This window comes from Rhipicephalus microplus, chromosome 3, assembly GCF_043290135.1.
Source record: "Rhipicephalus microplus isolate Deutch F79 chromosome 3, USDA_Rmic, whole genome shotgun sequence".
Classification (NCBI taxonomy): Eukaryota; Metazoa; Arthropoda; class Arachnida; order Ixodida; family Ixodidae; genus Rhipicephalus; species Rhipicephalus microplus.
In genome coordinates, this window is record NC_134702.1 from 69850901 (window position 1) to 69870292 (window position 19392).

A 19392-nucleotide genomic window follows, 5' to 3' on the forward strand; every position below is an offset into this window, starting at 1 on the left:
CGTATCGATTTTTTTTTAAAGAAACAGTAGCACGCTTTCTGTTATGTTTTCGTTTTTGTTGTTGTTTCTGCTGCGGTCCAGCTAAGCCAGCTGCGCGCGTGCACGTTCTTGCACCTTTTTTTATTTCCCCTGTTGCTATCTGAAATACACAGTCTAAGTTTCTTTTGTACGAACCATTTCACCTCTGCAGTATAAGGCGGCGGCGCTATCAACAAGAAGACACTCGGTGGAATTCACGGCTGATGGTTGTCCCGTCTGCGATGTCCTCTTTTCGACGACCACTCGCCGATTGGGGCTTCACCCGCGATCTCTTCTAAACATCTCCCAATCCTTACTTTTCTCTCTGGCTCTTTTCATCCCTCGTTGTCCCTTCCCTTGTGAACCACTGCTGGAGTGTCCCACTTAGTTAAAGACAGTTGCAGGGTTCAGTACTTCTTTTTTTTCTTCATTTAGTCTCTAATTAATAAAGACCCCCTCCCTCTCTATCAATAAACGTTGTTCCACCACCAGCTATCGTGTCGTTTATGCTGGTACTTGTCACAGCAGGTTACTACGCTTTCGCCTTCCAGTCATCTTACGCAAACACATGATACACCATGTAAGTTCCTATCAATTTAATTCCTAACAAGTCAAGTCCTGCGACGCCTGCTCCCATCGACTTCCCTTGAGGTCACAAGCCCACAGCATACCATGCAACATTGAAACGCCAGGGTGGTACCCATCGTGCACAGCACCACGTCAGAGTAGCGGGAGGTGCGCTTTCCAAGGCCTTCCGGCTGAACGCGCGAGGAGCGGACAACTAAGGAATCGGAAGTCCTGGACTGAGCACACATCTACGTGCGCTCAGCAAGACTGCACGTCCAGAGAAAATAAAATTGATACTCTTTCCTTCTCTCGCGATGCGGTTCCCTCCACGTAGGAACACGACAAGCATCAATTAAAAATGCAGTAAAAGAAGCATATAATAAACTCACAAAGAACAGAAATTAGTTCGATATATCGGATAATTGGATAAATAACTTTTACTTAAATATTACTTGAGATAGAAATTTCGTTGTGCAAGATGGCTTCTATGGAAATAGATCTTTATATTTCCTCCCCCCCCCCCCCCCCGTAGTTTCTAGTTGTGGAAGTGGTGTTACATGCAGGGCGCGGCTTATACGCAAAAAAATGTAGTATTGATGTAAACAGCACCTCAAAATTTTCATACGCTGCTGTGCGTTCTCGTTGGCTGCCGGGAGCACTTTGTGAGCTTTGACTCTATAGCATCAGCCTTGTTTTTGAATATTTTACTCAGATTGCTGCTTGGGATGCCATTCTCAGTGGTAACGTACGTCTTCATTCTCCAAATTCAACTGTTCTATATAGGTAGCTTTGAAGAGAACCGCTCTTCAACGTATGTACCGTGATCGAGAGAATACATTCAAAGCTTATAAGAGAGATTGTTGATGCTGAGGGTATGTTATCCCTAGGTTCCGCGTGCACCATCACACCGTCACATATACTAAGTAATAAGGAACTCTCAAGAAATTATTTTTCTGTGCATAACATGCCACGTGATGCTTTTGCTCGGGTGGCATACGTAAGCGAATGTGGAAGCGCCTGCGTTGTATGTCCTGCTCAGGTGTCCCCGTTCATTCAGCGCTATTTTTCGTCGTCAGTATTCAACAAGTCCATATTTTAACTGTTCTGTCGGGGAGAAAAGGCGGTCCTGTTTCACAGCATAGCGTTAAAAATGGCAGCGCATCTGCGAGATTTGCTGCAAATGTCATCGGAAGACGATAGTCTTCTGTCAGGAGGCGCTGTGTGAGATGTGAACGCCATCTGGCCTTAATCTCAAGGAACAGACGCTTACGTAGAACGCAGAGACACTGGTAGGTGGCAAGACCGTATTGTCTTAGCGAAGCCTAAAAAACACCCGCTTTTATGTGCATAGCTTCGCATTGTTAGCGCAGCGTAAGAAACACTAGGGTATTTTGAATTGCGTATTTTTGCATTTTCTACTAAAAAACACAACACCCTATACCTACGTATTGACATTACACCTCAGATATGCGTAATATTTGCTTTTTTGATGAGAAATATTCCCTACACTATGAACTCAACCACCAGATCAAAATGGCTAGGCATCGAAATGCTTTCACTTTGGCCGAGTGGCTCATTTTTCTAGACAGACAGACAGACAGACAGACAGACAGACAGACAGACAGACAGACAGACAGACAGACAGACAGACAGACAGGCAGGCAGGCAGGCAGGCAGGCAGGCAGGCAGGCAGGCAGGCAGGCAGGCAGGCAGGCAGGCAGTCGAATTTCCGTCATGGGTGAACATATATAAAAGTGAAGTGGCTCATTAGTACCGAAGCGTTGGACCAAGAAAAAGTGCGTATGCGCTATCCCAGAAGTTGTTATAGTCTTCACTCATCCGTTGATTCACGAAGTGGGCGACAGTAAACAAGGGGGTCCCGGTGTATTGTACACTGAAGCTACGGAAGGCAACAACAAGCTGAGTAATAAAGCACCACTAACGACTAAATCTCAACAATGGGACTGATAAAGCGTGGCAAAACTCAGGAATCCTCCGCGAAGAACTGGGCAAGTATGCGCCGCAGAAGACGATAATTTTCGCAGAAAATTATTCGGGGGGGGGGGGGGAAGACGGCGAGATCACCTGCTGTTGCAAATAGCAATATAACTGTGTTTACGGTCACAAAAATTGCTGATCGCATATTGAATTTTTCTTTCTTTGATTATAGAGTGAATAACTACAGTTATATGACTACGATGTCGTTTTTTTTGTATTCCTTTGCTTACAGCTGTCTGGGAATTTTGTGGCAAGATAAGCACTTGGGCGTTAGCTTCGAGGCGACACACGTAGATAGGCTGGTAGCACGTGTACAAAAGCGCGGCAGAACTTCACAGTACTGAAATCTTGCTGATCAGGCCGTTTCGCTGAGTCTCCTTACTACTGAGGAAATTGGGAACAGTATACCGTTATCGTCCATTCACGTCGCTTCTGCTACGAGGAGAAGGAGAAGGAGCTCCCACACCACAGGTTGTAAAGCGACAACACGTGTATCTACACCACGCGACGAGCGTATCTGCGCGACCTGTGGACGGGACGGAACGCCTTCGACAGGCGATGGTTAATAAAGCGGTGGACGTTGCCCCGCTGTCTCCATAGGGCGTTTCTCAGCGGTCTCCGACGGCTTCCACCAAACGTGCGTATACGGCCTTCAATAAGGTTGAGAGCTGGGCTCGTTGGTAACTGATCATTATACCTCACGGCGAAGTAGCGCCCTTTGGTCGGATACTAAGGAAATAAAAAGAACACGAAACTTGTTACTAGTGTAGTCTCATTCTTGTCTCCTTTGTAACCGTTCCAAGGGCGCTACTTCACCGTGTAGTGCAGTGGGTGTGGCCAATTTTTAAATCCGCTCACTCCACAGCACCACAGAAATAGAAATAAACTTTTCGAAATAGTTGGCACTTTTTAGTAGTAGTAGTAGTAGCAGTTGTAGTAGTAGTAGTAGCAGTAGTAGTAGTAGTAGTAGTAGTAGTAGTAGTTATAGTAGATATAGGTAGCTCGCGAGACCCCGTAACAATATTAACCCATATATTGTTCCGTGTGGTATCACAGTATACACGAGTCCACTTTCATGTCTGAAATCGGTTTTTGATGCTTGAGTCGTGCAGCACAAAATAGGCGACTGCGTCACAGCACGAACCGACAGCCTCAAAGACGCTGAATACCCAAAATAGTGCACTGCTCTTGTGTCCTGTGAGAAAAACACCTGAGAATCACCGGGGCTTTTTTGCCGGCACCATCACTTGCAGCCTCTTCGTCACACTTAACAGCGTTTCTTTTTCAAGTGCAGAGCCGTCGAGGGGCCCGCACTGTCAGCATCTAAACATGTATTATGCCACCTGCCACGCTGGTGAAATCATGTATATATAACATGGCTATTTTTATAGTGTGAAGGGCACGAGAAAGGGGGGTGAGGAGGTGATATAACGGTGAGGAGAAAGGATAGGAGGAGAGAAGAGGGTGAAACATAATAGCCATGTATGGCATCACGCAGGCATAGCCACGTATAGCATATTCATATGTAGTATAGCATAGCAAGGGAGTAGTAACGTGTAGTAAGAGTCAGGAGGAGTGGAACACGGTGCAGTCACGTTGAAGGGTGCTCGTTCGGGTGACTTGGTGATCGTACATCTTGTCCTGCCTGTTTTCTCCTCCTCTTGTCTTCGTTTTACAAGAGCACCGTTGTTTCACAAGATGGGGTCGTAAATAGATTTGCAAAACATCGCGTGGAGAGTAATATAGCAAGGGGTCCGAAAATAAACTGAGGGTGAGAAGGATTTATGGAAGGTCGAAGAGGGAAATGAGATGGGGAAGGTGAAGCATAGCTTAGCCATAGATTTTATAGCGTGGCATTGGGTGCGTAGTGGAAGCGAGGGTGAAAAGGGAAGGCAGGAGGGGGTTGTAGCATGATATCGCAGTGCATAACGTAGTTTTGCAAGGAGGCGAAAAACAGCTGGGAGGGCGATGAAGAGAGAAATTCCCGCCATGGACGACAAGCAGGCGCCGCGTGAAAAGCGCTAGCGATGACTTGCACGCGTGAAAGCCTGCGTTGATGAAGGGCAGAAAAACTCACTGCTCCGCATTTACTACAGTTTCCACGCTGAGTGTAACAACATTAACTTTATTTTCATTCGACGTCCAGATGGAAAACGCGAAGCCATTGCTCGCCTACTGGAACATTCGCTCTCTGGGTCAGCCCTTGCGCAACCTGCTCATCTACAAGGGCGTGGAGTTCGAAGACAAGCGATACCCGCACGGGCCTCCGCCGGACTACAACCGCGAGTCGTGGCTGCGGGAGAAGTTCACCCTGGGCTTTCCCTTCCCAAACATTCCGTACTACGTGGACGGCGACGTCAAGATCACACAGAGCGTCGCCATCCTTCGCTACCTGGGAAGGAAGCACGACCTGGCAGGCAGGTGAGCGGCCCATCTCTCCGCATATATAAGGGCGACGCTTTCATGAATTGTTATTACGCTAGTATTATTCTTGAATATAGAACTGATTCCAGCCAATTATGGGGACAGCCTTATGATTGACCAAAACACCAGCCGATGGCAAATGAAATAAAAGGCCCGAACAAGTCTTTGCGGATTCAACAAGTTAACTTAAAGACTGGATGTTGGTTTTAGGAATCGCGGGCAACTGCAAAGAGTGTTGGAATAAGTTTACAGCCTGTCATAGGAATAGGTTTACATCGCCTGTCAAGCCTGACAGGCGATGCTCCGGGTGAACTGTCTGTTTCTCTGGTGCTATCCCATTGCCGGACCAGCGGCATATGTAAGGGTCGCGAATGCATGTTGAGCTTATGCCGCGGTGCTCCTGCCTATGGTTACTCTCGACGACAGGATGCAGCTGGAGCCAAAGCTTTAAGAAGTGGACTTGCCTTTTTTTTAAGCAGCAGCTTGAAGATGACGAGTTGCTACCTTGAATAAGACAACACCGCCCGTCGAATTGTTCACTCTGTCGACATCCTGCGTTCAAACACATTCCTCTCTTCAAACCTTCATCGTCTCTCGGGAGAGAAAAATCTGAGAGAGAGAGAGAGAGAACGACAAAAAAAAGACAGTGAGGTTAGAAATAAATTAAGAGGACTCCGGCTTGCTGTCCTGTGCTTGAGAAGGGGAAAAAGGTGTGTAAAACAATGAAAGAGAAGAAGAAGGAGAGTTAGTGACAGCAAATAAAAAAGCGTAGTAACTTAATGTCAATGTGACACCCATATATAGTCCTTGCATGAGAACGAAGTCAGATACAGGAGGGTTCTTTCAAGATGTTATCTCTATTTACTCGACAAACGGGAGAACACCAAAGAGTGCTTAATCGAATTTTCCGTTCTAGCAGTTCATCAGCATACGTCTCTATGGAGACGTTGATCGAGTGTTTTATTGCGTTTGGGCCATAATTTTGGTACAAAATAATGGCATAAAAGTGTGCTCGGCTCAGGCAATCCTTCCCCTAGGACGTAATTCACAATCCGGTTTACGGTGAAACAAAATACTCCAATGAGCACCTATTACATTGCTGATGTTGCCGGTCAAAGTGCCGGCTGACTCAGTGCACGGCATAAGGCGTAAGACTGAGTGCACGTATGCAGTGTAAATAGGCACCGCCATCGCCAATTACATGTGATGTCCTGCTAGAAAAACGCTTCATTTTTGTTTATTAACTATAAAGAGTTGGTGGATATCGAGCAGACATATTAAAGCTTTATCATTACATGCACACACACAAAAAAAGAGCTGCTGAGAAGGCTGCAGTGCAGCATCGCAACTGTTTTCTGACCTTCCTGCAATTCTTACAACAGTGTACCTTCTAACCGACTTTCGACAGACTCTGTTGGCACGAGACAAGAGCATGTGGCCCGAGACGCAAGCATGCGCAGTGGTAGTGTCTATAAAGGTGCGACTATAAAATGATCCGCATTAAAAACTCCTGACGTCAACTTTCGAGGCAAGCGAAGGCAAACTTGGAACGCCATGGCGTTCGAATATTGAAATCGAAATACGGGTCCGTCGAAACAAAAATATGTGATCACACGTAGAAAGAAGGAGCATGGGCACTATATTATTTCCTTCTAAGCAAGTGTATATTTTTGCACTTAAAAATGTTCGTTCGTATTACCACGGGGTGAGAGTATAGACGAAAGAAAGAAAGGGGTATATTTACAGATTGTACACAGAGTACACTAAGTTCTTCAGCCAAGATGGCAGAGCGGCAACAACAACACGAGCGCTTTTCCAGTCGTCGTCCTCGTCGCTTTGATGGACCATTTCTTGATTTTCATCGTGTCTTGTATCAATATCAATGAAATATCGCGAACGTACAAACTTGCGAAGGCTCATAACTCCAAATTAGATGTAATAGCGAGTGATGATCTTGTTGCTGATGCCATGAAAACTGCTATTAAGACCGGCCAAGCAAGCGTATTGTCTGCACGGCACAAGGATAAAGTTAGATTTATTGAAAGAACTTTGCGTAGACTGTCAGCGTCTATAGGCTAGACTTGGCGGCAGTCTGTCCTCGGCACACGCGCGGATAAACGAAGTTGTGTGAGTTGTAACGTGGCTGTTGAAAAGCAAAGCTACCGAGTTTCTTTTTCTTTCTTTCTTTTTTTTTACAGATGCCCGACGTTTTTAAGAACTTCTCTCACAAATAGAAGGTGACCATGATTCTTCGTGTTATCTCGTATATTCCCTAACTTAAGTCTGCTGATCCCTTGCTGCGAACTGCATCTCAGAAGACATGCAAAAATAAACTCATTGTTGAGATCTACTCCACCAGCTGATGCAACGACAGCGCAGCTGCTCACAAGAAAACCATCTCAGCTGCTCACAAGAAAACCATCTGTTCCTTCAATGTCCTCATTCAATGTATTTTAATTAATCATTATGACATTGATTTGACCCTTACCTATGTGAACTTATGCTCGCGTGTCTTATATATTAAGAATGAAATTGCATATGAATGAGAATCATCGATTTTGCACCAGTTTATATTTAGAGCGCATTATCTTTATTATTCAGAAAACCAGAAGTAAGTTCCTGTCCAGAAGTGCTTGAAAGAGAAACAATGGTGTAACTCGTCACTCTTGTCACTAAAAATAAAAGGTGCCGTGACGAATGATGCGCGAATCCTTAATTCCTGTCTGTGTCCACTGCGCAGCAATGACCAGGAGACCACGGAACTGGACGTGCTCGAGCAGCAGGCCCGGGACATGTTTCTCACGATACCCTACCAGGCGGCAAACGTGCCGGGCTGCAAAGGAGGCCTCGAGTGGTACGCCGAGAACATGGACTTCGTGCTCGAACCTTGGGAAAAGCACCTGAGCGACCGAAAGTGGGCCTTGGGCGACAGGCTGACCTACGTCGACTTCATGCTGTACGAAGGGTTCGACTGGCACCGGGAATTCAAGCCGGAGGCCACGGAGCGATACCCGAACATAGCGCAATACCTGCAGAGATTCGAGGAGCTGCCCAACATCAAAGAGTTCTTCGCTTCGGAAAAGTACAACAGGTGGCCCATTCTGGGGCCAATGCGGCCGTGGGGTAACAGGAAGTGAAAAGAACTGAAAACACAAAGATCGAACCGAGGGAACAGCAATAAATAAACGTTACTGTATGTCAAGATGCGTGTTTTCCTTGTCCTCAGTTGCGTGACATCCTCAGTCTTGGTAATCATAGCTTGCTACAGTCGACGCTTGAACTATGCCCCCCACAGAGTTTCGTAAGGTGCTTACTATAAGGGTAACTGTGGCGCTGCGATCACTCAGCCACCACCAGACTGACGGGTGGTAGATAGATCAAGCTAGTCTTCATGCTCGCGGCTTCAAACGCACCTGTGGCTTTGTTTATTATTGTCTGTTGGCTTTTGTTCCGGATGAAAAAAATTGGCGCTTGCGAACTTCAGGAGCTGATTTAAATTGAGGGCCTTAAAAAACTTAAGGTGGTGAAGTGTAACGGCCGAACTTTTGCTGAACCGTGTCATGCAACAAAACAGTTGCACACCACACGGACCCAAACGAATAAAAAAAACAATTAGGCAAGCACTTTTGCTACGTTTAATTTCGATGCTGGTTGAAGCATCATGCTTAGTAGCTTCCACAGAACACAGTGCCAGATTTATCTCTAGTGTTCTGTACTGTTCTGTCCTGTTCTAGCTGTTTTGCCGTGGAGAGGTTGAGGTCCATGTTGCCTTGGCTAGTCCATATCAATAAGTTCAGCAGCGGAAAAAAATAATACTGAACGGTATCCAAAAATGAACTATCCAAAAAAAGAACATAATAGCACACTGAAACCAGTTCAAATATTATTCCAATACACAGTTTGCTTGCAGCAGTTCACACTGTCATAAACTATTAACATGCACACCTTCCTTTCCTACTGTCAGTATATGCACTAACACATTTCACATATATCAATCCCTGGCTGTCTATCACAGGTGCTTATCTAGTCCGGTCTCCACTAAAAAGTCTGTCAGGAAGACAGACTTTTTAGTGGAGACTTTTTAGTGTGTGTGACGTGACATGTGTCTATCCTTCTCTCTCTTTTTTACTCCCCTCTCGCCCTCCCCATGTGTAGGGTAGCAAACTGCGCGCATAGTCTAGTTAAACTCCCTACCTTTCCTACATTTCTTCTCTCTCTCTCTCTGTCAGGAAGATGTTCGCCTTTTTCTGAAGATGCACCTCAGGTCATGGTCCGAGTAATTTCTTTATTTTGAGGGACCGTCTGTCCAAACTTGCTAATTTGTCCCTTAATTTTGTTATTATGAAACCATATGCCATCGAGCAACCAAAGCTTGTCTTCGGTGCTCGGTGACGACATCAGTGCCTCCTGCAGACCTTCTGAACTTTTGTTCGTTACCATTTTCTTTGTAATCATTTGTGCGGTTCCTTCCACATGCTGAGGCAGCTTAATGAAAACCATTACGTCTGCGCTCCTTTAACGTGTGTACATTTCGGTGTCAATTTGCATTCCACTTGATTACTCCTAATCATTCTATTACGTAAAAGTACTTTTTAATCACCTTCTTATTTCTCCTCAATCACATCTTACCTAACTTTCAATTGTCTTAGTAAACGTTCTAGGCGTCTTGTTTGACGTAGAGAGCCGACGGAGGCGTCGGTGGTTGCTTTATTGCTTTGTTAGATGTTTAAAAAAATCGCGGCAATGCCGGCTGTCACCTTTCCTGTCTTATGAGGCATCTAATAATTTCGCCTTACTAGGCAGAACATTCGGATTATTTCGCTATCGTCATACAACGTGGTACAAGTTGTTTGTTGTCTCCAAACAATGCTGTTACTGCCGCAAGCCTCCACATGCAGGACATAGATAAGTTTCAAGTGTTCCTTCCTGACCTCTTCTCAGCACAACTTCAAAAAATTATCATGAATAGAAAATTTCCGTTGATGCTATATATGATGATTTATTGATAAGGCTGCAGTACAACAAATATTTCATGAGAAGTACACGGGCAATCTGTCGTGAGAAGGCCATGCAAATTCAGAAGCCAGTGAAGATCGGTTCAGTCTTGCACCGAATCTGATTTCCACCAGACCGTTACTGACTTAGGTGACGCACTTTGGGTCGATTTGATTTTTTATTTATATACGAAATATATGGGAACGTGTACGCTACGTTCGAGCCTGCCATCTTAACATAATAGTAGTAATATTTTCAATATACATACAGAGATGAGAAAAATTTAAAAAAATAATAATAAAATAAAAAGGAATCAGAAGCACTTGGCCACTTGTAAGTGGTCATTTGTCGAGGCAGTTCAATAGATCACTCGATCGAGCACGTTGTTCATCGTATTTCTATAATAATACGAACCACTGACCCATCAGGACCATAACAGTGGTAGCAGCGCGGGAATGTCCTTTTGATGTGGCACAAGAAGTCAGTCTATGGTTTTGCAACACCTAATCGTAGACGGCGCAGGAATTAGTCAATGGTTGATCGATGCCTTGGGTGAATAATCATGTAAGAAATGGATATGTTTCATATAAGAGTGAAGCCTTTGTATATTTATCAGACTAAGCGTCCTTGCACGGTCTGTGGCTCAGTTAGCAAAGAACATGCTACTTTTTCAGCATTGGAAACGGGCACTGCATGAAGTCAAGTTGATATAAATGCGCACTGCATTGGCTAATTCACCTGCAGTTCCATTTGATTGATTGATATGTGGGGTTTAACGTCCCAAAACCACCATATGATTATGAGAGACGCCGTAGTGGAGGGCTCCGGAAATTTCGACCCCCTGGGGTTCTTTAACGTGCACCCAAATCTGAGCACACGGGCCTACAACATTTCCGCCTCCATCGGAAATGCAGCCGCCACAGCCGGGATTCGAACCCGCGACGTGCGGGTCAGCAGCCGAGTACCTTAGCCACTAGACCACCGCGGCGGGGTGCAGTTCCATTTCCGATCACACCATACGTGACCCGGAAGTCATTAAAAACGGATTTCGTGACCGGCCGGGGAAGCCGTGGTCACAGTTTTCAAGATTTCATATTTCATTCGACAAGACTGTGACACGAAACAGCGGGCGCTACTCGTATTTCTTCGCTTATTGCGTTTATATTAACAAATAATCACATTTACATCAAAGATCACGGAGTGAGATCAGGCTTGTTGGCTTGCTGATTATGGTGTTCGATATGGCATCCCGAAATTGAAAATAACGTTAATCCAAAGACAAACACAAATGATACTTAAAAGAAATCACTGAGCGTCTTGTTCAGCTATAGCGCAACCAGCATATGCGCAAGAGGACAAGGTAAGAATGTTAGCTAGGCACTCATTTGAACTGTGGTAACTAGAGACGAAAGCGTGTTTCGCAGCGGGGTCTCGCCAATGCAGTTGGGTTGCACTGCAGTCGAAATGACGGTGAAAGTCGGATGCGTTCACGCAACTCGCAAGTTTATTTACTTTCTCACTTATTCACGTTATTACTTACCAATACTGTTTCACTTTACTAAACTACTTGCTTTAATTAGTTACTTAGTTTGTCTTAAGACAATGCATCTCTCATTGGTAAAATCATTGCGATATAGTTCTAACAAAGGAATTATGCAGTCTAAGCCGATTTAGCGTGAGAATGCAGCGTCAAGTTAAAACCAGAGCACGTGACTTAACATTTACCATATCAGACGACCACTTGTGCCACTTCACTTTACACAGAAAACTTATGAGCATTCTCTCGGAGTCCGGACAAAGCGAGATACAAGAATAAGGGCAGCTTAACTACGGGTCATCGTTGGGCACCGACATCGCGGCGATACTAGAGCGCTGACCTGCGCATTCGTCAGCTCTCCGAGATTGCGCGGCACGGAAATTTTTTGCTCCGACATGCTTTTCTGTGTGTTTCTTGTTAGCTTCCGACGACAACTAAAGAGCAACGCCCCATAAATCATTGCGGCTGCAGGACGACCGAACGTTGTAGCAGTAGGCTTTCAGCTAAATCTTGGTCTTTCAGCGCAGCGAGGTTGTTCTTCGGGCCAACGGGCACATACAGTGCCCGCAAAAAAACACGTCCTTCCCAGCTCTGTAGGTAAGCGAAACTTATAACGTATTCGTATTGATAGGATGCTAAACCTCTCGCCAATACAAATATGTCTTAGTCTGTTTATTCACAAGCGTTACCGCATTGCTTCTATGCAGAAAGACTGTGTTCCCTTAGGTCACGTCAGTTTACCATTGCTTTGCGTCAGCCAAACGCACTTTGTATAGGGGACTGCTCGCAACTATTAGCTTAACCGTCACCTCAAATTATCATAAGCTATACCCACAACCACACCATGACAAAAATGTGTGTTTTTTAGAAGGTGCTGGTAACCCCTGCCCTTTGCCATTTCCGTCCACTGGAATCATCCCTCGTGGTCGCAGTTAACACTCAATATCCCTCATGTAGCGCGCGTAGACAGGATAACCGCTGGTCGTTAAAGGTAGCTAACTGGATTCCCAGAGAAGGCAAAAGGGTTAGGGGGAGACAGAAGGTTAGGCAGCAAGCACAGGACCGGGTTAACTGGCGGAACATGGGAGAGGCCTTTGTCCTGCAGTGGGCCTAGTCAGGCTGATGATGATGATGATGATGATGATGATGATGATGATGATGATGATGATGATCCCTTATGCATTCGCCTAAGCTGAGTCGGATGAGAAATCGACTTTGGTTTTCTTCTCAATCGTTAGTATTGATCCTCCCAAGACAATCCCTTTGAAAGCTTTCTGAACAACAACTGGCTTTGCCCAGCCGTCGTGATACGCTCACCTTTCACCCAGCGACAAGTGCGTGTGATGAAGTCACCTTATGTCCTGCCGTAATGACGGCACAAATTTTGGAATTATGTGACGTCGTATGGTGACGTAATCAAGTGATGACGATTGCATCATTCGCGTTAACGCCAATGCCGCGGAACGCCACCGGTAGTCAATTTCCGTGTTTGATAAGGCATCTAAGATTTTCGTCTAAATACTGCTGGCAAAGCTTTCCGCATCAGGCTGGGCATTCGTTACGTACGCTTGATCGACGTGGCGGAGATAATAGGAATCACGCATACACTCTCCACGGTGGCCTAGGTGCTCGACTGTAGAACCGTAGCTGGCGGAATCGAATCCCTACTCCGGCGGCCACATTTTCGATGGAGACGCGGTAATGCGTGACTCCCGTGTCAGGTGGTCGTCAGCTGGCTCATAAGAAGAACGTCAGGTGGTTGAATCTTCCGCAGTCCTTCTCAATGGCGTCTCTCATAATCATACGGTGGGTTTGGAATGTCGAATCTCCAAAACTATCATATTATTAGAAATCACTGTTTTGCAGCACTCGCGGCATTTCACGCTCTTATACACCTGAGAGTCCATATGAACGCTCCCTTCATTTTTCTGCAAGGCAGCTAGATGACTATTACATACTTCACCTTAATATATAATGCATGTGATTTGATTGGGATTAATTAACTGTCATTGCAGCGAGGCTATTAGAGAAATATTTAAAAAAGAACCATTTTATACATTATAAATTCGTGAGCTTCTTCATGTGATTTCGACTTTTTACCAAAGCAGTATTAGCAATCTCGCATTCGCCGACGTTTTCCTCGTGCTTAATACATTGTAGAAATAGTAATAGACAATGTGTTACGCTTTCAATACGTACGTTAATATTGTCAACACGTGTCTCTCTTTACAGAACCACATTGTCAGTTTTATTTTTTTATTTGCGTTATAGCATTTACTGCGGCAATTATAGCACCAAAAATCAACAACAAACCATTACAACAAAAAAACCTTACAACTATGCATGCTACGGCGGCAGCTGCTTCCCTATCAGTTGATTTCTTTATTATTATTTATACACATGTTTGTGTAACTGTGGTCGTTTTAGCAATCTCTCAAATCATTTTACGGGTCTGGCTGTCGCCAATAGCAAGGTTTCTTTTTTTTCACTTCCTTTAATTGCCGCTAATAACATAATTCATGATGATCATCAGCCTCACTACACCCTGTGTGTGTGTGTGTGTTTGTGTGTGTGTGTTTGTGTGCGTGTGTGTGTGTGTGTGTGTGCGTGTGTGTGTGTGTGTGTGTGTGTGTGTCAGTTAAATGTTTTTAATCTCGATAACATTTCCATTTCAGTTCATTGAACATAAACGCACAAATAATGGCGCCTGTTTTCGGCTACTGGGACGTGCGAGGCTTGGGCCAACCTATCCGAAACCTGCTCGTCTACAAGGGCGTCCAGTTTGAAGACAAGCGTTACAAGTTCGGACCAGCGCCCGACTACGACCGCGGCGAATGGCTGAGGGAAAAGTACACTCTGGGACTGCGGTTTCCCAATTTGCCCTACTACATCGACGAAGACGTCAGACTGACCCAGAGTTTGGCCATTCTGCGTTACCTTGGCCGAAAGCATGGACTGGCCGCAAAGTAAGGAACAAATTGACTTCACTTGCTCATATACTACTAATGGAAAACCGATCTGCGATGTTTTGGTATATGAAAGATAAATTAATTAGCACACGTCACCTTGGTTACCTAACTACAATGATAATACAAGATTCGGTTTAGTGAACTGCTAAGCTTTGTTTTGAGAAATTAGTATGCATTTTATTATGGCTAAACAAAAACTAGTTGGTGGCAGTTCATTCTAGACGTATAAATGGATGGGTGGTTGTTATGAGCGTTCTCTTTGTAATGATCTGTTAACGTGCGAACCCCAAATATCAACCTTTAGGTTGGTCTCTTCCTTGCCTACATTGACTTCCGTGCATTTCGTTTTTTGATACTCCCCCATGTTATTCTACCACCGCATGTGTGACGTATGGAGAAGGAAGAAAGAGGAGGTACATTTCTTTTTTATCCACCACTTTAATGTACATCATTTTGGTGTCTTGCTTCTTTCTCTTTCTGCATGGTTCATGTTGACCATAGCAACGACAAGGAGATGGTCGAGCTGGACGTTCTGGAGCAGCAGGCCAGAGACCTGGTTCTCATCCTGAGCTACGCGGCGAGACCCCAGCCTCGCTACCGGGAGGGCCTCACTTCGTACGCTGAAAACATCAAGGACATGCTAGACCCGTGGTCCAGGCATCTGACCTCCCGTGAATGGGCCTTGGGAGACAGGCTGACGTACGTCGACTTCGTGCTCTATGAAGGGCTCGACTGGCATCGCGAGTTCAAGCCGGAAGCTCTGGCTATGTACCCGCCACTCGTCCACTACCTGAGAAGATTCGAAGAGCTACCAAATGTGAAGGAGTATTTCGCGTCGGACAAGTTCAAGAAGTGGCCAATTACTGGTCCGTTGAGGCCCTGGGGACACATAAAATGAAGCGGTGTAGCTGCTTAGTTCAGTTCGTTAGGTCTTCTACAGCCCTGGCATACACTGTACGCGATTTATATTTGTCTATTCTCTTCAATTGCACTTCTGCGTGAACTGAAATTGGACCTGTTTAATTGCGCTCCACTGAGTTGATCACTACGCACAACGACTCTGTTGAAGACGCTCTTACGTACGTTACACGAGATGTTGTTCGGCGTGCAAGCTTCCGTTGGAAATCGCAGAATAATGGCTTTGTTTTCTCGTGCCTCTGCAGCGAATAATAAACTTGTACATGTGCTTTCAGCCAGTCATATAACGTTTCTTTTAAATGCGAAGCCTTTCTTTACGAACTTTGGTGAAATTGAGCGTATCTATCTATCTATCTATCTATCTATCTATCTATCTATCTATCTATCTATCTATCTATCTATCTATCTATCTATCTATCTATCTATCTATCTATCTATCTATCTATCTATCTATCTATCTATCTATCTATCTATCTATCTATCTATCTATCTATCTATCTATCTATCTATCTATCTATCTATCTATCTATCTATCTATCTATCTATCTATCTATCTATCTATCTATCTATCTATCTATCTATCTAGCCGCCTACGACTGTTAGCTCTTCTGGCCGTTTCGATAGTGGCATCGATACAAAACTTGGTATGGCATAACATGAATGTATAAAGAACATATTTGATAATTAATAACATGAAAAATCACGATATGTATGTCATGAATGTCATGATTTATATTTCATGGTCCAGCAGCTCTTGCGGTGGTTTCGTTCTTATGGCATGTTAAAAAACTGGTGTGGTATGACATGATTGCATGGCGAACACAAGCGGCAGATTCTAACATGAAAATTATGACATGCATGTCATGTAACAACATGACTACGTGCCACGCTCATGATGCGCTGGTGGCCATTTCGCTAGCTTCATTTATACCAAATTTAGTATTACGGAACGTGAATGGATGACGAAGGTATGATACTGGTGCAAACATGATAAACATGAGATGCGTGTCCTGTAACATGACTACAAGCCAGGCTGTAGATGCACTCGCGGCCGTTTCGCTAGCTTCACATGTACTAAACTCGGTATTACGCGACGCGAATGGACGACATAGGTAAATGACACATCCAAACTTGATATTCATGACATGCGTGTCATGTAATAACATGGCTACATGCCACACTCATGATGCGCTCGTGGCCGTTTCGCTAGCTTCACATAAGCCAAATTTGGTATTACGTGACGTCAATGGATGACGAAGGCATGTGACTGGTGCCAACATGATAATCATGAGATGCGTGTCATATAACAACATGACTAATTGCCACAGTCAAGGCGCCACTACATTTCGACGTGACGCGGTGCGCGTGCTCGCCGGCGTTGATTTCATCGCGTCACGCTGGCGTTGCCGTGCCAGGCGCCGGTCCTGCCATTTACTCGCCGGCCCGCGCCCCGCTGCATCGCTTTGAAGTATGCGCGTTTCAGCGCGTCCGGCGTCCCTCTGTCACGAAAAGAGGGAGACTCAGTGTTGTCTGGGTAACGCATCAGCGCGAAATACAGCATGTCGCATTTCGCACCGGTTGCCGTCGGGTCGCGCCTACGGAGGGGGGCGCTGCAGGTGCGCGAACGTATCGGACATGTAGCACAGCGGCTCAGACCATTTTTGTTCGGAACCGCGGATTACCTTATCGAACCTCCGAGAACGTCTCACCACTGTCACCGGAATGTAACTCGGATCATCTGGATACCACATTTTGTCAGATTGGCCCCTTCTACGTCTCTTACGGGCGATTTACGTCTCGACCACGCCAGCGGCGTCGCTATCTCCCGGTAGAACAGACGGCCGGCTTCACACCGCAGCCGTGACCATGACGGACACCCAAACTGGATATGAACCTCACAGCATGGTATGAACCAGCGTCTCGTCTTCGGACAGTCGACAGGAGCTGTTCGTATCCTTCAAGAGCATCGCACTTGCTCCCGCGGTCGCTCGCCGAGCGCAGGCAAGCAACGCACTTATGGCGGACTCCGCCGACGCAGCGTCCCTGGCCGCCGCTGCCAACGCGGACGCAAGCGCCTGCTCCCCAACGTTTTCGTTGCCTGTGACACGCTCCGTGGGCCCACAGCGGGGGCACCGAAAGCCTTTGTGGAGGCCTCAACACCTGCCGGAGCCGAAAGCAACGGAATTCGTCGTCGTGCTCAAACCCCGGACTCAGCTGTCCCTCGCCGACGCCTTCCCCGATAACAGGGCCATACGCGCGCTCATCGCTCACTTCGGAGCGACTGCGACACGGCTAATCACTGTTGAGATGCTGCGGGAACAAAACCTGATTTTAGTCTACACCTCAAACCAGCACATAGCGGACAAACTTATCGGCGAGTTTGCAGCTCCCTCACCGGCTGGACTAGTGCCCCTGTTTGGGTTCTTGCGCACGGACACTCAAGACTCCTGTTATGGCGTAGTGACAGTGCGAATCTCCTACGCCGAAGATGCTCTTCGGGAGACCTTTTATTGTCCCGAAGGCGATATTCTACACGTGCGGCGACTGGGCACCTCGAATAAGGTGTGCCTCACCTTTTCCGGTAAAGTGAAGCCGAAGTACGTTGCTTACAACACCCTGCTCATCCCAGTGCAACCGTACAAAAAACTGTTCCAGCCTGTGGTCAGTGCGGCTCCGTTGGACATCGACCCGACACCTGTCTTGGCCCTAAACCAGACTTTTGTGGCATCTGCGGAAAAGCGGCGCCGCTCACGGATGGCGCCCGTGCTTCTCATGAGTGTACGCCCTGGTGTGCTCTCGGTGCTGGATCCCACATCACCGGGGACCGGTGCTGTAAAGAACTCTACAGGGCACCGCCATTCAAGCCGCCCCTTCCTTCATCGGTAGGTCTAGCCGGCCGCAAGAAGAGAAGACGTCGGCGCCGACGGAAATCTGGTTCTCGGTCGTCGCCGCAGGTGGCTCAGCCCGCTGCAATCAACCCTTTACTGCCCCCACTCCTTGGCACGGTGGCCCTGGGGGCTCCACGACGAGGCATAACTACGGACGGACCTCCAGCCAGCAGGCCTACAGTGGGGCAGCCCATGTCCGCCCCACCCAAACCGAAACCGTCTTTACGTGAACGTTACGAAACCGTCTTTACGTGAAAACAACGAAGTCCAGTAAATCCTACGCATTATCGAAAAATTAACCAAGAAAATATCAAGGTATTCCAAAACGTTATCGCACGAGAGAGCTGGAATGGTGTTTACAATAACGCTGACCCTGTGAGTGCCTACGACATATTTATAACAAAGATAACAGAGCTTTACGATCTAGCCTTTCCTTTCGTGGCATACATAAAACCCAAGAAGGCAAGAAAACCATGGATTGATGCTGCACTTCTAAAAAGGATGAAAGCAAGAGATAAGTTATTCACTGAATTCATAAAATCTAAACGCCTAAAGTACTTGATGGAGTTTAAGCAGGTCAGAAATAAATTAGCGTCTGATATTAAAAAGGCCCGAATAAACTACTACGAAAATAAGTTTGCGAATATACTCAATGATCAAAAAGCTATTTGGAACACTATCAACGATCTTTTGCAACACAAGAATATGAAGACCATTTCTGAGGTTCAAATAGAGGGCAGATCTTATTCCGGTACTCAACTTGCCCATATGTTCAACGACCATTTCTTGAGATCAGGAGCTTCCGATACTTCAGTTGGTGCCGTCCAGCCTTATAAATGGTATATTACAGCATGCATCCCGAAATCCATTTTCCTAACTCCCACAGATGAATCGGAAGTAGCCTTGCTGATAAAAAATTTAAACAACAATTCTGCTGCTGGCTTTGACGGTTTAAAGGCTGAACCCTTGAAAGCAGCTTCAGAGAATATTAGCGCACCTTTTTCCCATATCTGCAATCTTATCTTGAATACTGGAACGTTCCCGGACAAACTAAAAGTAGCTAAAGTGTCTGTTATCC

The 19392-nt window shown here is 45.9% G+C and overlaps 2 protein-coding genes across 2 annotated transcripts; both read left to right on the plus strand.

Moving 5' to 3' along the window:
* The first annotated feature begins 3077 nt into the window (after positions 1-3077).
* Positions 3078-8209, plus strand: LOC119173864 (glutathione S-transferase). Its single transcript, XM_075889753.1, has 3 exons — positions 3078-3220; positions 4730-5004; positions 7748-8209. The coding sequence occupies exons 2-3, from the start codon at positions 4730-4732 to the stop codon at positions 8142-8144; spliced, it is 672 nt and encodes a 223-aa protein (XP_075745868.1). The 5' UTR covers positions 3078-3220; the 3' UTR covers positions 8145-8209.
* A 3717-nt stretch (positions 8210-11926) lies between these two features.
* LOC119160027 (glutathione S-transferase Mu 1) lies at positions 11927-15536 on the plus strand. The gene is made up of 3 exons (XM_075889754.1): positions 11927-12136; positions 14215-14505; positions 15010-15536. The coding sequence occupies exons 2-3, from the start codon at positions 14240-14242 to the stop codon at positions 15404-15406; spliced, it is 663 nt and encodes a 220-aa protein (XP_075745869.1). The 5' UTR covers positions 11927-12136; positions 14215-14239; the 3' UTR covers positions 15407-15536.
* The last annotated feature ends 3856 nt before the right edge of the window (positions 15537-19392 follow it).